The 15,836-nt window shown below is 52.4% G+C and overlaps 2 protein-coding genes across 3 annotated transcripts in view; both read left to right on the top strand.

Moving 5' to 3' along the window:
- The window catches only part of lama4 (laminin, alpha 4), a 47,531-nt gene extending 46,018 nt beyond the window's left edge, over positions 1-1,513 (top strand). For both annotated transcript variants that reach the window (XM_066676795.1, XM_066676794.1), the window contains exon 40: positions 588-1,513. In XM_066676795.1, coding sequence (XP_066532892.1) covers positions 588-733 — 146 coding nt within the window. In that variant the 3' untranslated portion in view covers positions 734-1,513. The remainder of the gene's footprint in view (positions 1-587) is intronic.
- A 945-nt stretch (positions 1,514-2,458) lies between these two features.
- Positions 2,459-15,224, top strand: tube1 (tubulin, epsilon 1). Its single transcript, XM_066677228.1, has 12 exons — positions 2,459-2,622; positions 7,907-7,980; positions 8,086-8,138; positions 8,273-8,333; positions 8,417-8,532; positions 8,635-8,756; positions 10,907-11,094; positions 11,265-11,431; positions 11,686-11,826; positions 11,964-12,104; positions 13,430-13,604; positions 14,068-15,224. Exons 1-12 carry the CDS (start codon positions 2,598-2,600, stop codon positions 14,224-14,226), a joined length of 1,422 nt encoding a protein of 473 aa, XP_066533325.1. The 5' UTR covers positions 2,459-2,597; the 3' UTR covers positions 14,227-15,224.
- The last annotated feature ends 612 nt before the right edge of the window (positions 15,225-15,836 follow it).

Here is a 15,836-nt window from a genome sequence, read left to right as displayed (position 1 = left end):
CACCGTGAAGCCCCTGGGGACCCATTTTTGTGTTTTTTGTGTCATTGTGTATTGATTTGTGTAATTCTAAACGCGGCTGTGATGTGGAACGTTCAGCAAAGTCCTAATAAAAACCACTGAACAGAAATGTGATAAAGTCTCGTATACGCTCCTCAGAGCTCTGAGAACGGTGCGACCGCTCTATGACTGGAGAACAGAAGGCCGTTTACGTTACCATGGCAACACACAGCTCAAGAAAGAGCAGTCGCTGGGTTTTTCCTGGGGTTTACTCTGAACTGCGCTTGTCATTTGACACAAGACGCACAATAAAATGGCCCAAGCCGGTAGAACTGGCATCGTACAGCCGTTCATCTTCAAACCTACGCGCGTCTGTTGTCTGTTACGTGATTATTTATATTAATATATATCTTATATATTACCAACGGATACCTTCTAAAGTGTCTCCAAATTAGTGCTTTCCCCCGCTGCTCCCGTGCTCTACGGCCAACAGATTTTTGCTTTTATTTTATTTTTTTACAATGGGTTCCCAGAGGCTTTAAAACTCATTAATGCTGCGTGGTTCCTGACCTGTGTCTCTGTTTCTGCAGATTCCCTCCTCCCGGTGGGCGTGGCCGGTGGGCGGGGCTTGGCAGGCTGTTTGAGGAGTGTTACTGTGGGTGAAACTCCACTAGATTTCAGCAAGGTGGCGCTGGTCAGTGGAGCTGTGAGCCTCAGCGGCTGTCCCTCGGCCTGAACGCTGCCGGCTTTAGGACCCTGCTCTATAACAAACAACACACTTTAACACTCACTGTAACTTTGTCCCCACCACATATATCCATCTGCTTCTCCACCTCATCTCCATCTGCTTCTCCACCTCATCTCCATCTGTTTCTCCACCTCATCTCCATCTGTTTCTCCACTCGATCTCATCTATTTCTCCAACTCATCTCCATCTGTTTCTCCACCTGATCTCCGTTTCTCCACCTCATCTCCATCAGTGTCTCCACTCGATCTCATCTATTTCTCCAACTCATCTCCATCTGTTTCTCCACCTGATCTCCGTTTCTCCACCTCATCTCCATCAGTGTCTCCACTCGATCTCATCTATTTCTCCAACACATCTCCATCTGTTTCTCCACATGATCTCACCCGTTTCTCCACTCAATCTCCATTTGCTTCTCCTCCTTATCTACATCTGTGTCTCCACCTGATCTCACCTGTTTCTCCATCTTTATATTTTTCTCTATGTATCTCCATCTGTTTCTCCCTCTGATCTTATTTGTTACTCCCGCTGATCTCCATCTCTTTCTCCACCTGATCTCCATAATCTCTTACGAGTGATCATCAGTTTGACACAGAATGGAGGAGGACACATGGCTCCACTGGTCTCACACGGGGAGTGACTGATCTCAGTGTTTCTCAGCCCTCAGTTCTGCATTAATCTCAGGAGAGAATCGAACTCCTGCTCCTGTGTCTCTGTAATAAACACATTCCTTAATTCCCTTTTGAATAAATAAATAAATTCACCTGCTTTTTAACCTCAGACCGTGTGTGTGTGTGTGTGTCTTGTTTGTATGTGTTGACATATTTTATATTATAAAATAAGAATTATTCTCACACACCCTAAACAGCCATAACATTAAAATCACCTCTTTGTAAGGTGGGTAACAAAGTATGCAGAGCAACAGGTGGACTCTACAGTAAGTGTAGAACTACAGAGTGACCAGAGTGGACCATGGGGCTGAAAGAGTGAACATTCATTCATTGTCTGTAACCCTTATCCAGTTCAGGGTCGCGGTGGGTCCAGAGCTTACCTGGAATCATTGGGCGCAAGGCGGGGATACACCCTGGAGGGGGCGCCAGTCCTTCACAGGGCAACACAGACACACACATTCACACGACACCTTTTGAGTCACCAATCCACCTACCAACCTGTGTTTTTGGACTGTGGGAGGAAACTGGAGCACCCGGAGAAAACCCATGCAGACACAGGGAGAACACACCACACTCCTCACAGACAGTCACCCGGAGGAAACCCACGCAGACACAGGGAGAACACACCACACTCCTCACAGACAGTCACCCGGAGGAAACCCACGCAGACACAGGGAGAACACACCACACTCCTCACAGACAGATCGAGTCCCGGAGCGGGACTCGAACCCACAACCTCCAGGCCCCTGGAGCTGTGTGACACCTACCTGCTGTGCCACCGTGCCGCCCAGAGAGTGAACATTGAGGATATAAATGAGGAGGTGGTTTTAATGATATGGCTGACTGGTTGTAATTTTTTGGCTGATTGGTGTGTATTGAGTTGGTGAGAACGTTTTAATAAAACAACAATAATGAAGAATAATTACCAAGTGGAATAAATTCGTTTATCTTTGTTGTTGCTGATCTATTGAATGGACTGTGGGTGACGTGGCCCATTACGTCACCCTCTCGCGATAGTTGTATGAGAAGGCGCGGAACTGCCGCGGGATTTCAGCACGGAGTGAATGAGAGGGAGAGAAGTTACGGAAAGACAGAGAAGAATGAAGGAGTGAGAGGTGAGTGTTGGAGTGAGAGGCTGAGAGCCGCAGTGGAGCAGCGTGGTGACCCTCCCCGGGAGCTACACGATGACCCAGTCCGTCGTTATTCAGGGTAAGAGCGGGGCGGAAGTGTTATGCTACTTGCTCTCGGTCCTTGAGGGAGACTCTAACGCAACAGTGGGACTTTTATTCTGAAATGCCGTCCACACAACCGTTAAACCTCTCGTGTTTACGAAGCTTTTTCGTTACTATAGTAACAGCGAGGCTTCCCCATAACAACAGCAATAAAACAACAACAAACAGCAGCAGTGCTGAATAAACAACAAAACACCACGAGTAGAGTTTCACAAAGCGGAGTTTCTCAGTTTAGTCGGATATCTTTAGTCCGAAGTCAAGCCTGACCAACGGGAACAAACTCGAGAACACTCCTTAAATCCGGGATTAAGTTATCTGGTTAAACTGAGAAATCCCGGTTTGTAGAACAACCCCAGCAGAGAAAATGAAACTGTCCCCCACCGCTTACTGTCCACTGTCCCCCACCTTTTACTGTCCACTGTCCCCCACCCACCGCTTACTGTCCACTGTCCCCCACTTTTTACTGTCCACTGTCCCCCACCTTTTACTGTCCACTGTCCCCCACCCACCGCTTACTGTCCACTGTCCCCCACCGTTTACTGTCCACTGTCCCCCACTTTTTACTGTCCACTGTCCCCCACCGTTTACTGTCCACTGTCCCCCACCTTTTACTGTCCACTGTCCCCCACCCACCGCTTACTGTCCACTGTCCCCACTTTTTACTGTCCACTGTCCCCCACCGTTTACTGTCCACTGTCCCCCACCTTTTACTGTCCACTGTCCCCCACCCACCGCTTACTGTCCACTGTCCCCCACCGTTTACTGTCCACTGTCCCCCACTTTTTACTGTCCACTGTCCCCCACCGTTTACTGTCCACTGTCCCCCACCTTTTACTGTCCACTGTCCCCCACCCACCGCTTACTGTCCACTGTCCCCCACCGCTTACTGTCCACTGTCCCCCACCTTTTACTGTCCACTGTCCCCCACCCACCGCTTACTGTCCACTGTCCCCCACCGCTTACTGTCCACTGTCCCCCACCGTTTACTGTCCACTGTCCCCCACCGTTTACTGTCCACTGTCCCCCACCTTTTACTGTCCACTGTCCCCCACCCACCGCTTACTGTCCACTGTCCCCCACCGCTTACTGTCCACTGTCCCCCACCGCTTACTGTCCACTGTCCCCCACCCACCGCTTACTGTCCACTGTCCCCCACCGTTTACTGTCCACTGTCCCCCACCTTTTACTGTCCACTGTCCCCCACCCACCGCTTACTGTCCACTGTCCCCCACCGCTTACTGTCCACTGTCCCCCACCTTTTACTGTCCACTGTCCCCCACCGCTTACTGTCCACTGTCCCCCACCGCTTACTGTCCACTGTCCCCCACCGTTTACTGTCCACTGTCCCCCACCTTTTACTGTCCACTGTCCCCCACCTTTTACTGTCCACTGTCCCCCACCGTTTACTGTCCACTGTCCCCCACCGTTTACTGTCCACTGTCCCCCACCCACCGCTTACTGTCCACTGTCCCCCACCGTTTACTGTCCACTGTCCCCCACCGCTTACTGTCCACTGTCCCCCACCGCTTACTGTCCACTGTCCCCCACCGCTTACTGTCCACTGTCCCCCACCGCTTACTGTCCACTGTCCCCCACTTTTTACTGTCCACTGTCCCCCACCGTTTACTGTCCACTGTCCCCCACCTTTTACTGTCCACTGTCCCCCACCCACCGCTTACTGTCCACTGTCCCCCACCGTTTACTGTCCACTGTCCCCCACTTTTTACTGTCCACTGTCCCCCACCGTTTACTGTCCACTGTCCCCCACCTTTTACTGTCCACTGTCCCCCACCCACCGCTTACTGTCCACTGTCCCCCACTTTTTACTGTCCACTGTCCCCCACCGTTTACTGTCCACTGTCCCCCACCTTTTACTGTCCACTGTCCCCCACCCACCGCTTACTGTCCACTGTCCCCCACCGTTTACTGTCCACTGTCCCCCACTTTTTACTGTCCACTGTCCCCCACCGTTTACTGTCCACTGTCCCCCACCTTTTACTGTCCACTGTCCCCCACCCACCGCTTACTGTCCACTGTCCCCCACCGCTTACTGTCCACTGTCCCCCACCTTTTACTGTCCACTGTCCCCCACCCACCGCTTACTGTCCACTGTCCCCCACCGCTTACTGTCCACTGTCCCCCACCGTTTACTGTCCACTGTCCCCCACCGTTTACTGTCCACTGTCCCCCACCTTTTACTGTCCACTGTCCCCCACCCACCGCTTACTGTCCACTGTCCCCCACCGCTTACTGTCCACTGTCCCCCACCGCTTACTGTCCACTGTCCCCCACCCACCGCTTACTGTCCACTGTCCCCCACCGTTTACTGTCCACTGTCCCCCACCTTTTACTGTCCACTGTCCCCCACCCACCGCTTACTGTCCACTGTCCCCCACCGCTTACTGTCCACTGTCCCCCACCTTTTACTGTCCACTGTCCCCCACCGCTTACTGTCCACTGTCCCCCACCGCTTACTGTCCACTGTCCCCCACCGTTTACTGTCCACTGTCCCCCACCTTTTACTGTCCACTGTCCCCCACCTTTTACTGTCCACTGTCCCCCACCGTTTACTGTCCACTGTCCCCCACCGTTTACTGTCCACTGTCCCCCACCCACCGCTTACTGTCCACTGTCCCCCACCGTTTACTGTCCACTGTCCCCCACCGCTTACTGTCCACTGTCCCCCACCGCTTACTGTCCACTGTCCCCCACCGCTTACTGTCCACTGTCCCCCACCGCTTACTGTCCACTGTCCCACACCGTCTACTGTCCACTGTCCCCCACCGTTTACTGTCCACTGTCCCCCACCGTTTACTGTCCACTGTCCCCCACCGTTTACTGTCCACTGTCCCCCACCGTCTACTGTCCACTGTCCCCCACCGTTTACTGTCCACTGTCCCCCACCGTCTACTGTCCACTGTCCCCCACCGTCTACTGTCCACTGTCCCCCACCTTTTACTGTCCACTGTCCCCCACCTTTTACTGTCCACTGTCCCCCACCTTTTACTGTCCACTGTCCCCCACCCACCGCTTACTGTCCACTGTCCCCCACCGCTTACTGTCCACTGTCCCCCACCGCTTACTGTCCACTGTCCCCCACCGCTTACTGTCCACTGTCCCACACCGTCTACTGTCCACTGTCCCCCACCGTTTACTGTCCACTGTCCCCCACCGTTTACTGTCCACTGTCCCCCACCTTTTACTGTCCACTGTCCCCCACCGTTTACTGTCCACTGTCCCCCACCTTTTACTGTCCACTGTCCCCCACCCACCGCTTACTGTCCACTGTCCCCCACCGCTTACTGTCCACTGTCCCCCACCGCTTACTGTCCACTGTCCCCCACCGCTTACTGTCCACTGTCCCACACCGTCTACTGTCCACTGTCCCCCACCTTTTACTGTCCACTGTCCCCCACCGCTTACTGTCCACTGTCCCCCACCGCTTACTGTCCACTGTCCCACACCGTCTACTGTCCACTGTCCCCCACCGTTTACTGTCCACTGTCCCCCACCGTCTACTGTCCACTGTCCCCCACCGTTTACTGTCCACTGTCCCCCACCTTTTACTGTCCACTGTCCCCCACCGTCTACTGTCCACTGTCCCACACCGTTTACTGTCCACTGTCCCCCACCGCTTACTGTCCACTGTCCCCCACCGCTTACTGTCCACTGTCCCCCACCGCTTACTGTCCACTGTCCCACACCGTCTACTGTCCACTGTCCCCCACCGTTTACTGTCCACTGTCCCCCACCGTCTACTGTCCACTGTCCCCCACCGTTTACTGTCCACTGTCCCCCACCTTTTACTGTCCACTGTCCCCCACCGCTTACTGTCCACTGTCCCCCACCGTTTACTGTCCACTGTCCCCCACCGCTTACTGTCCACTGTCCCCCACCGTCTACTGTCCACTGTCCCCCACCGCTTACTGTCCACTGTCCCCCACCGCTTACTGTCCACTGTCCCCCACCGTCTACTGTCCACTGTCCCCCACCCACCGCTTACTGTCCACTGTCCCCCACCGCTTACTGTCCACTGTCCCCCACCCACCGCTTACTGTCCACTGTCCCCCACCGTCTACTGTCCACTGTCCCCCACCGTCTACTGTCCACTGTCCCCCACCGTTTACTGTCCACTGTCCCCCACCGCTTACTGTCCACTGTCCCCCACCGCTTACTGTCCACTGTCCCCCACCGTCTACTGTCCACTGTCCCCCACCGCTTACTGTCCACTGTCCCCCACCGCTTACTGTCCACTGTCCCCCACCGCTTACTGTCCACTGTCCCCCACTGCTTACTGTCCACTGTCCCCCACCGTCTACTGTCCACTGTCCCCCACCGTCTACTGTCCACTGTCCCCCACCGCTTACTGTCCACTGTCCCCCACCGCTTACTGTCCACTGTCCTCCACCCACCGCTTACTGTCCACTGTCCCCCACCGTCTACTGTCCACTGTCCCCCACCGTCTACTGTCCACTGTCCCCCACCGTTTACTGTCCACTGTCCCCCACCGCTTACTGTCCACTGTCCCCCACCGCTTACTGTCCACTGTCCCCCACCGCTTACTGTCCACTGTCCCCCACCGCTTACTGTCCACTGTCCCCCACCGTCTACTGTCCACTGTCCCCCACCTTTTACTGTCCACTGTCCCCCACCCACCGCTTACTGTCCACTGTCCCCCACCGCTTACTGTCCACTGTCCCCCACCGCTTACTGTCCACTGTCCCCCACCGTCTACTGTCCACTGTCCCCCACCGTCTACTGTCCACTGTCCCCCACCGCTTACTGTCCACTGTCCCCCACCGCTTACTGTCCACTGTCCCCCACCGCTTACTGTCCACTGTCCCCCACCGCTTACTGTCCTTACTTTTGGAGGAGGAAATCCTGCTTGTCCCTGTCCTCTCATCTGTTGACAGTTAACAACAGGAGTGAAATGTGAATCAAGGAAGATCTGTCTCACAGCGTTTTTTTTGTTTGTGTGTGTGTGTTGTGTTTTGTTTGTGTGTGTGTGTTGTGTTTTGTTTGTGTGTGTGTGTGTTGTGTTTGGTTTGTGTTGTGTGTGTTGTGTTTTGTTTGGTGTGTGTGTTGTGTTTGTGTTGTGTTTTGTTTGTGTTGTGTGTGTGTGTGTGTGTGTGTGTGTGTTGTGTTTTGTTTGTTGGGTGTGTGTTTGTGTTGTGTGTGTGTGTGTGTGTGTGTGTGTGTTGTGTTTTGTTTGTTGGGTGTGTGTGTTTGTGTTGGGTGTGTGTGTGTGTGTGTGTTGTCAGTTGGACAGTGTGGTAACCAGGTGGGCTGCAGATTCTGGGACTTGGCTCTGAGAGAACACGCACATGTTAATAAGGTAAAATACACACACACACACACACACACACACATACACACAGTACCAAGTGTGATCGGGGGTGGGGGGTGGTGTGGAGACCTCATCCATGTTTCTGTTCCTCAGAGGGGGATTTACGACGAAGCACTGAGCAGCTTCTTTCAGAACGTAGACCTCAGGTCAGTCGCTTTTCTTCTTCCTACTTTACTCTAATGTTTTATTGTCCTTATTCTTCTCATGGCTAATATGGCTATTATTATTATTATTATTATTATTATTATTATTAAGTGTAATGGGTGGTGTGTTTGTGCAGGAGGAGTGATGGAGGAGGTGGAGGAGCTCCAGGGAGCAGGATCTCCTCTCTCAGAGCTCGGGTCAGAGTTTATACTTCTCACATATTTACACAACAATGACATCAACAATAACGACATTAACCCCCCCCCTCCTCCTCCTCCAGGCTGTTCTGGTGGACATGGAGGAGGGTGTTCTCACTGAGGTCCTGCAGGGTCCTCTGAGACATCTCTTCAGCTCAACTCAGCTCATCAGTGACGTGTCTGGCTCAGGGAACAACTGGTGAGGAGCGCCCCCCTCAGGACATGGGCTGGATAACAAAGAGCTCACTCATTTATTCACACTCTGGATTTTGACAGAAGTGTGTGTGTGTGTGTGTCTCAGGGCTGTAGGTCACCTCTCCTATGGCAGTGTGTATGGTGAGAAGATCATGGACCAGGTTCGAAAGGCAGCGGAGAAGTGCGACTGTCTCCAGTGTTTCTTCCTTCTTCACTCCATGGGCGGGGGTCAGTGTTTCTCTGAAAAGCAGATATCTCACACTGAACGCCAGCTCTCTGCAAACACACACCTTGTGGACAAACACACCTCAGGACTTTGAAAATTGGAGTCTAAAAATTAATATTCAAAGGTGCTGCCGTCTGCAGCTTTGTTTCAGCAACTACACACACACACACCTGTGAAATCCAGATCTGCACATGGTACTGAAACCAAACTGAAGAACAAGTCCATTTCACAAACGTCTGAATATAATTATGAATGGATGAAAGTTTGAGTTTTACTGTGAGAGTACAGACCCTCACACACTGCTCCACAGTCCGGGAGAACGTCTTTGTACAAATGCAGATTTTTAATGCCTGAGCTGAACAGCCAATCAGCACGCTGCCCACTGAGTAACCAATCAAGAGTTAGTAGAAGCTGCATTTTTATTTTTGAGATAATCTCATTGTTAATTCCCTGACGTGTTACATTAGGAAACTCCTCTAAACGTCCGCTTTACCTTCCTCAAAGTTACCAAGCTGCTGAGATTCATGTAGTTCATGATTTTAATCTAAAACCCTCTGTAGAAAGCTGTGAGTGTGTCTCCTCTCTCAGTGCTGCTCTGCAGTCGGTTTGCGCTGGAACTGACTCTAAATTCAGGAGAGCGCTAACTGCATGAAAGTAAACACAGAGCGAAAGTGCTACAAAACTAAACAGCTCGAGTTACACATGAGTTTCTGTGGGAATTCAAACAGTGAATAAACACTTACAGACAATTTACACTTCAGACACCAACAAGATACAGTCATTTCTTACTCACACACACCGCTCCACCTTAAAAGATACAGTCGCTTCTTACTCACACACACCGCTCCTCCTTAAAAGATACAGTCGCTTCTTACTCACACACACCACTCCACTTTAAAAGATACAGTCGCTTCTTACTCACACACGCCACTCCACCTTAAAAGATACAGTCGCTTCTTACTAACACACAACGCTCCACCTTAAAAGATACAGTCGCTTTTTACTCACACACACCGCTCTACATTAAAAGATATAGTCGCTTCTTACTCACACACACCGCTCCACATTAAAAGATACAGTCGCTTCTTACTCACACACACCGCTCCACCTTAAAAGATACAGTCATTTCTTACTCACACACACCGCTCCACCTTAAAAGATACAGTCGCTTCTTACTCACACACACCGCTCCACCTTAAAAGATACAGTCGCTTCTTACTCACACACACCGCTCCACCTTAAAAGATACAGTCGCTTCTTACTCACACACACCGCTCCACCTTAAAAGATACAGTCGCTTCTTACTCACACACACCGCTCCACCTTAAAAGATACAGTCGCTTCTTACTCACACACACCGCTCCACCTTAAAAGATACAGTCATTTCTTACTCACACACACCGCTCCACCTTAAAAGATACAGTCGCTTCATACTCACACACACCACTCCACCTTAAAAGATAGTCGCTTCTTACTCACACACACCGCTCCACCTTAAAAGATAGTCGCTTCTTACTCACACACCGCTCCACCTTAAAAGATAGTCGCTTCTTACTCACACACCGCTCCACATTAAAAGATACAGTCGCTTCATACTCACACACACCACTCCACCTTAAAAGATAGTCGCTTCTTACTCACACACACCGCTCCACCTTAAAAGATAGTCGCTTCTTACTCACACACCGCTCCACCTTAAAAGATACAGTCGCTTCTTACTCACACACACCGCTCCACATTAAAAGATACAGTCGATTCTTACTCACACACACCGCTCCACCTTAAAAGATAGTCGCTTCTTACTCACACACCGCTCCACATTAAAAGATACAGTCGCTTCATACTCACACACACCACTCCACCTTAAAAGATACAGTCGCTTCTTACTCACACACACACACCGCTCCACCTTAAAAGATACAGTCGCTTCTTACTCACACACACCGCTCCACCTTAAAAGATACAGTCACTTCTTACTCACACACAACGCTCCACCTTAAAAGATACAGTCGCTTCTTACTCACACACACCGCTCCACCTTAAAAGATACAGTCGCTTCTTACTCACACACACCGCTCCACATTAAAAGATGAGAACTTGTGAGGTTCTTGTTCTTGTCCTCAGACTCTGATGTGTGTGTGTGTGTGTTTAGGTACCGGTTCCGGTGTGGGGACGTCTGTGCTGAAGTTGTTGGAGGATGAATTCCCGGAGGTCTGTCGTCTGGTGACCGCTGTGTATCCGTCCAGTGAAGATGATGTCATCACGTCCCCCTACAACAGCGTTCTGGCAATGAGGGAACTGACGGAACACGCGGACTGCGTTCTTCCCGTTGAGAACCAGGTCTCTTGGACCATTACAGAAGACTGTTGAGGCCACTCTGAGTAATAATGTGTGTCCTGACACCAGCTGACCCGGTTTACAGAGACCTGGGTTCTGATTGTGACTGTGCCGTGTTCATGTGTCTATTCCTCTGCACTGTGTGTGTGTGTGTGTGTGTGTGTGTGCTGCAGGCTCTGCTGGATGTGGTCAGTAAGGTCCAGCTGATGTCTGGACGGGCCGGGGGCGTGGTGAAGAAGGACTGCACGGTTATCTCTGGACAGGGGGGTGTGGCCAAGGCCGAGAAACCATTCGACACCATGAACAACATAGTGGCCAATGTCCTGCTCAGCATCACCAGGTCAGAAGAGAGTGGATCACTGATTTCCCCCTGCTCCCTACTCCATCTGCCCCTCACTCCCTCTGCCCCTCACTCCCTCTGCCCCCCACTCCCTCTGCCCCTGAGCTCAGCCCGGGGTCTGTGGGGGTCTCGGCTGGGTTTCACACTCCTCTATAAACAGCCTCTCGCTGCCTCATTTCTGTTCCTAGGATCTTTACTTTGAAACTGAAGCTGTGGTTCTGTGTGTGGTTCTGCGTGATGGGTTCTCTCTGCAGTTCTGCGCGTTTTGAAGGTTCTCTGAACATGGACCTGAATGAGATCGCCATGAACCTGGTTCCATTCCCTCGACTACACTATCTACTGTCCAGCCTCACTCCTCTGTACACACTGGCAGACCTCAACATACCCTCTCGCAGGTTCACACACACACACACACACACACACACACACACACACACACACTCCAGACCACATTTTCCCAGAGTCGTAAGAGTGTGTCTGAGTAGAATCAAGAATGGTCGTCTTTATTAAGAGGTGTGTGTGTGTTCTCCAGGCTGGATCAGATGTTCAGTGATGCGTTCAGTAAAGACCACCAGTTGATGAGAGCAGACCCCAGACACAGTTTGTATTTGGCCTGTGCTTTAATGGTGCGGGGGAACGTCCAGCTGTCTGACCTCCGCCGGAACATACAGAGGTCTGTCTACAGTACTCACCCTCTCACTCTTTAACACTCACTCTCTAACCCTCTCATTCTTATCCTCTCACTCTCACTTTAGCCTTCTCACTCTTTCACACTCTCACTCTCATCCTCTCACACTCTCACTCCCCTCCTCTCACTCTTTCCCCCTCTCACAGAATCACTCTTTCACTCCTACTCGTTCCCCACACAGTCACTCACTCTTTCTCACACTCATCCTCTCACACTCTCACTCTTTCACCCTCTCACAGAATCACTCTTTCACTCCTACTCATTCCCCACACACAGTCACTCACTCTTTCTCACACTCATCCTCTCACACTCTCACTCTTTCACCCTCTCACAGAATCACTCTTTCACTCCTACTCATTCCCCACACACAGTCACTCACTCTTTCTCACACGCATCCTCTCACACTCTCACTCCCCTCCTCTCACTCTTTCACCCTCTCACAGAATCACTCTTTCAATCCTACTCATTCCCCACACAGTCACTCACTCTTTCTCACACTCATCCTCTCACACTCTCACTCCCCTCCTCTCACTCTTTCACACTCTCACTCTCCCACTCCCATCCTCTCACTCTTTCACCCTATCACCATCTCACTCTCTCACTCTTACTTATTCCCCACTCGCACAGTCACTCACTCTTTCAATCTCTCACCCTCTCACTCCCCTCCTCTCACTCTTTCACCCTCTCACAGAATCACTCTTTCACCCCTACTCATTCCCCACTCACACAGTCACTCGCACTCTCATCCTCTCACTCTTTCACACTCTCACTCTCACACTCCCACTCCAATCCTCTCACTCTTTCACCCTATTACCATCTCTCTCTCACTCTTACTTATTCCCCACTCACACAGTCACTCACTCTTACAATCTCTCACCCTCTCACTTCCATCCTCTCATGCCTTCACCCTCTCCCTCTTTCGTACACTCATCCTCTCATTTTCTCACCCTCTCAGCATCTCACTCCCTCACTCTTTCACTCTTTCACATTCCCCACTCACACAGCGACTCACTTTTTCACTCTCTCACCCTCTTACTCTCACCCCCTCACTCTTTCACTCATTCCGCACTCACACAGTCACTCCCTCTTTCACTCACACTCACCCTCACACCATGTCACTATTTCACTCTCTCACCCTCTCACTCCCACCTGCTTACACTCTCGTCCTCTCACCATCTCACTCATTCACCCACTCACACAGCCACTCACTCTTTTACTCTCTTACTCACTCACCCACTTAATCAGTAATTAGGAGCTAAGGGTCTTGATCCAAACTGGCTCAGGTCTCTCTCTCTCTCTCTCTCTCTCAGACTGAGGCCAACTCTGTCGTTCGCTGGATGGAGTGATGAAGGGTGGAAGACTGGGCTGTGTGCTGTTCCTCCTGTGGGTCATTCTCACTCTCTTTTGGCTCTGGCCAATAACACCTGTGTAAAATCTTCCTTCACTGAGCTCCGGGAGAGGTTCACCAGGCTTTACCGCCGCAAGGTAAACCAGCTCAACACACACACATACACTCACTCACTCACTCACACACTGTCTCACTCACACACACTCACTCACTCACTCACACACTGTCTCACTCACACACACTCACTCACTCACTCACACACTGTCTCACACACACACACTCACTCACTCTCTCACACACTGTCTCACACACACACACTCTCTCTCACACTCTCACACACTCACACTCACTCACTCACTCTCTCTCACACTCTCACACACTCACACTCTCTCACACACTCACACTCACACACTCTCACACTCACACACACACACACACACTCACTCTCTCTCACACACACACACACACACTCACTCTCTCACACATACACACTCACTCTCTCACACTCTCTCTCACACACACACACTCTCACACACACTCACACTCTCTCTCTCTCACACACACACACACATATATACTCAATTGGTGTGTGTGTTGTAGGCTCACCTGCACCATTACCTGAGTGTGGATGGGATGGAGATGGAGGGGTTCAGCGAGGCTTTGAGTTCTCTCTCTTCCCTCATCGAGCATTACAATGAACTGGACTCCACCCAGTCCACCCCCAAACCCCACCCTCCCAGACTCAGCATCGCCACCTAGTGACCACCTCCCCAGACTCTGCATCGCCACCAAGAGACCACCTCCCAGACTCAGCATCGCCACCTAGTGACCACCTCCCCAGACTCTGCATCGCCACCAAGAGACCACCTCCCAGACTCTGCATCGCCACCAAGAGACCACCTCCCAGACTCTGCATCGCCACCAAGGGACCACCTCCCAGACTCTGCATCGCCACCAAGGGATCACCTCCCAGACTCTGCATCGCCACCTAGAGACCACCTCCCAGACTCTGCATCGCCACCTAGAGACCACCCCCCACACTCGACATCGCCACCTAGTGACCACCCACCCCCCAGACTCTGCATCGCCACCTAGAGAACACCCACCAAGACTAGGAATCGCCACTTAGAGACCACCTCCCTAGACTCGGAATCACCACCTAGAGACCACCCCCCAAGATTCGGAATCGCCACCTAGAGACCACCTCCCCAGACTCAGCATCGCCACCTAGAGACCACCCCCCCACACTCGGCATCGCCACCTAGAGACCACTTCCCCAGACTCGGCATCGCCACCTAGAGACCACCTCCCTAGACTCGACATCGCCACATAGAGACCACCTCCCACACTCGGCATCGCCACATAGAGACCACCCCCCCACACTCGGCATCGCCACCTAGAGACCACTTCCCCAGACTCGGCATCGCCACCTAGAGACCACCTCCCTAGACTCGGCATCGCCACCTAGAGACCACCTCCCTAGACTCGACATCGCCACATAGAGACCACCTCCCTAGACTCGACATCGCCACCTAGAGACCACCTCCCTAGACTCGACATCGCCACCTAGTGACCACCTCCTTAGACTCGGAATCGCCACCTAGTGACCACCTCCCTAGACTCTGCATCGCCACCTAGTGACCACCCCCCCAGACTCTGCATCGCCACCTAGAGACCACCCCCCACACTTGTCATCGCCACCTAGAGACCACCCCTCCCAGACTCGGCATCACCACCTAGAGACCACCCCCCACACTCGACATTGCCACCTAGTGACCACCCCCCCCAGACTCTGCATCGCCACTTAGTGACCACCTCCCTAGACTCGGAATCGCCACATAGAGACCACCCCCCCACACTCGGAATCGCCACATAGAGACCACCCCCCCCAGACTCTGCATCGCCACCTAGTGACCACCCCCCCAGACTCTGCATCGCCACCTAGAGACCACCCCGCACACTCGACATCACCACATAGATACCACCTCCCAGACTCGGCATCGCCACCTAGAGACCACCCCCCAAATTCGACATCGCCGCCTAGAGATCACCTCCCTAGACTCGGAATCGCCACCTAGAGACCACCCCCAAGACTCGGTATTGCCACCTAGTGACCACCCCCCCAGACTCTGCATCGCCAACTAGTGACCACCTCCCTAGACTCGGAAACGTCACCTAGAGACCACCCCCCAAGACTCGGAATCGCCACCTAGAGACCACCCCCCAAGACTCGGAATCGCCACCTAGAGACCACCCCCCAAGACTCGGCATCGCCACCTAGTGACAACCCCCTCAGACTCGACATCGCCACCTAGTGACCACCTCCCTGGCTGTTTCTGAGCATGGAACTCTACTGCGAACGCTGCAGT

Source organism: Hoplias malabaricus, chromosome 7, assembly GCF_029633855.1.
Source record: "Hoplias malabaricus isolate fHopMal1 chromosome 7, fHopMal1.hap1, whole genome shotgun sequence".
Classification (NCBI taxonomy): domain Eukaryota; kingdom Metazoa; phylum Chordata; class Actinopteri; order Characiformes; family Erythrinidae; genus Hoplias; species Hoplias malabaricus.
The sequence above is the reverse complement of the archived record's forward strand: the minus strand, read 5'-3'. Positions and strand labels throughout refer to the sequence as shown.

What these genes read in the sequence shown, in the direction of transcription:
- tube1 (XM_066677228.1), top strand. Translation starts at nt 2,598, where the DNA reads ATGACCCAGTCCGTCGTTATTCAGG. An exon ending in TCTTCACTCCATGGGCGGGG is followed by an intron (nt 8,757 to 10,906) that starts GTCAGTGTTTCT and finishes GTGTGTGTTTAG; the next exon opens with GTACCGGTTCCGGTGTGGGG. An exon ending in GTCCTGCTCAGCATCACCAG is followed by an intron (nt 11,432 to 11,685) that starts GTCAGAAGAGAG and finishes TTCTCTCTGCAG; the next exon opens with TTCTGCGCGTTTTGAAGGTT.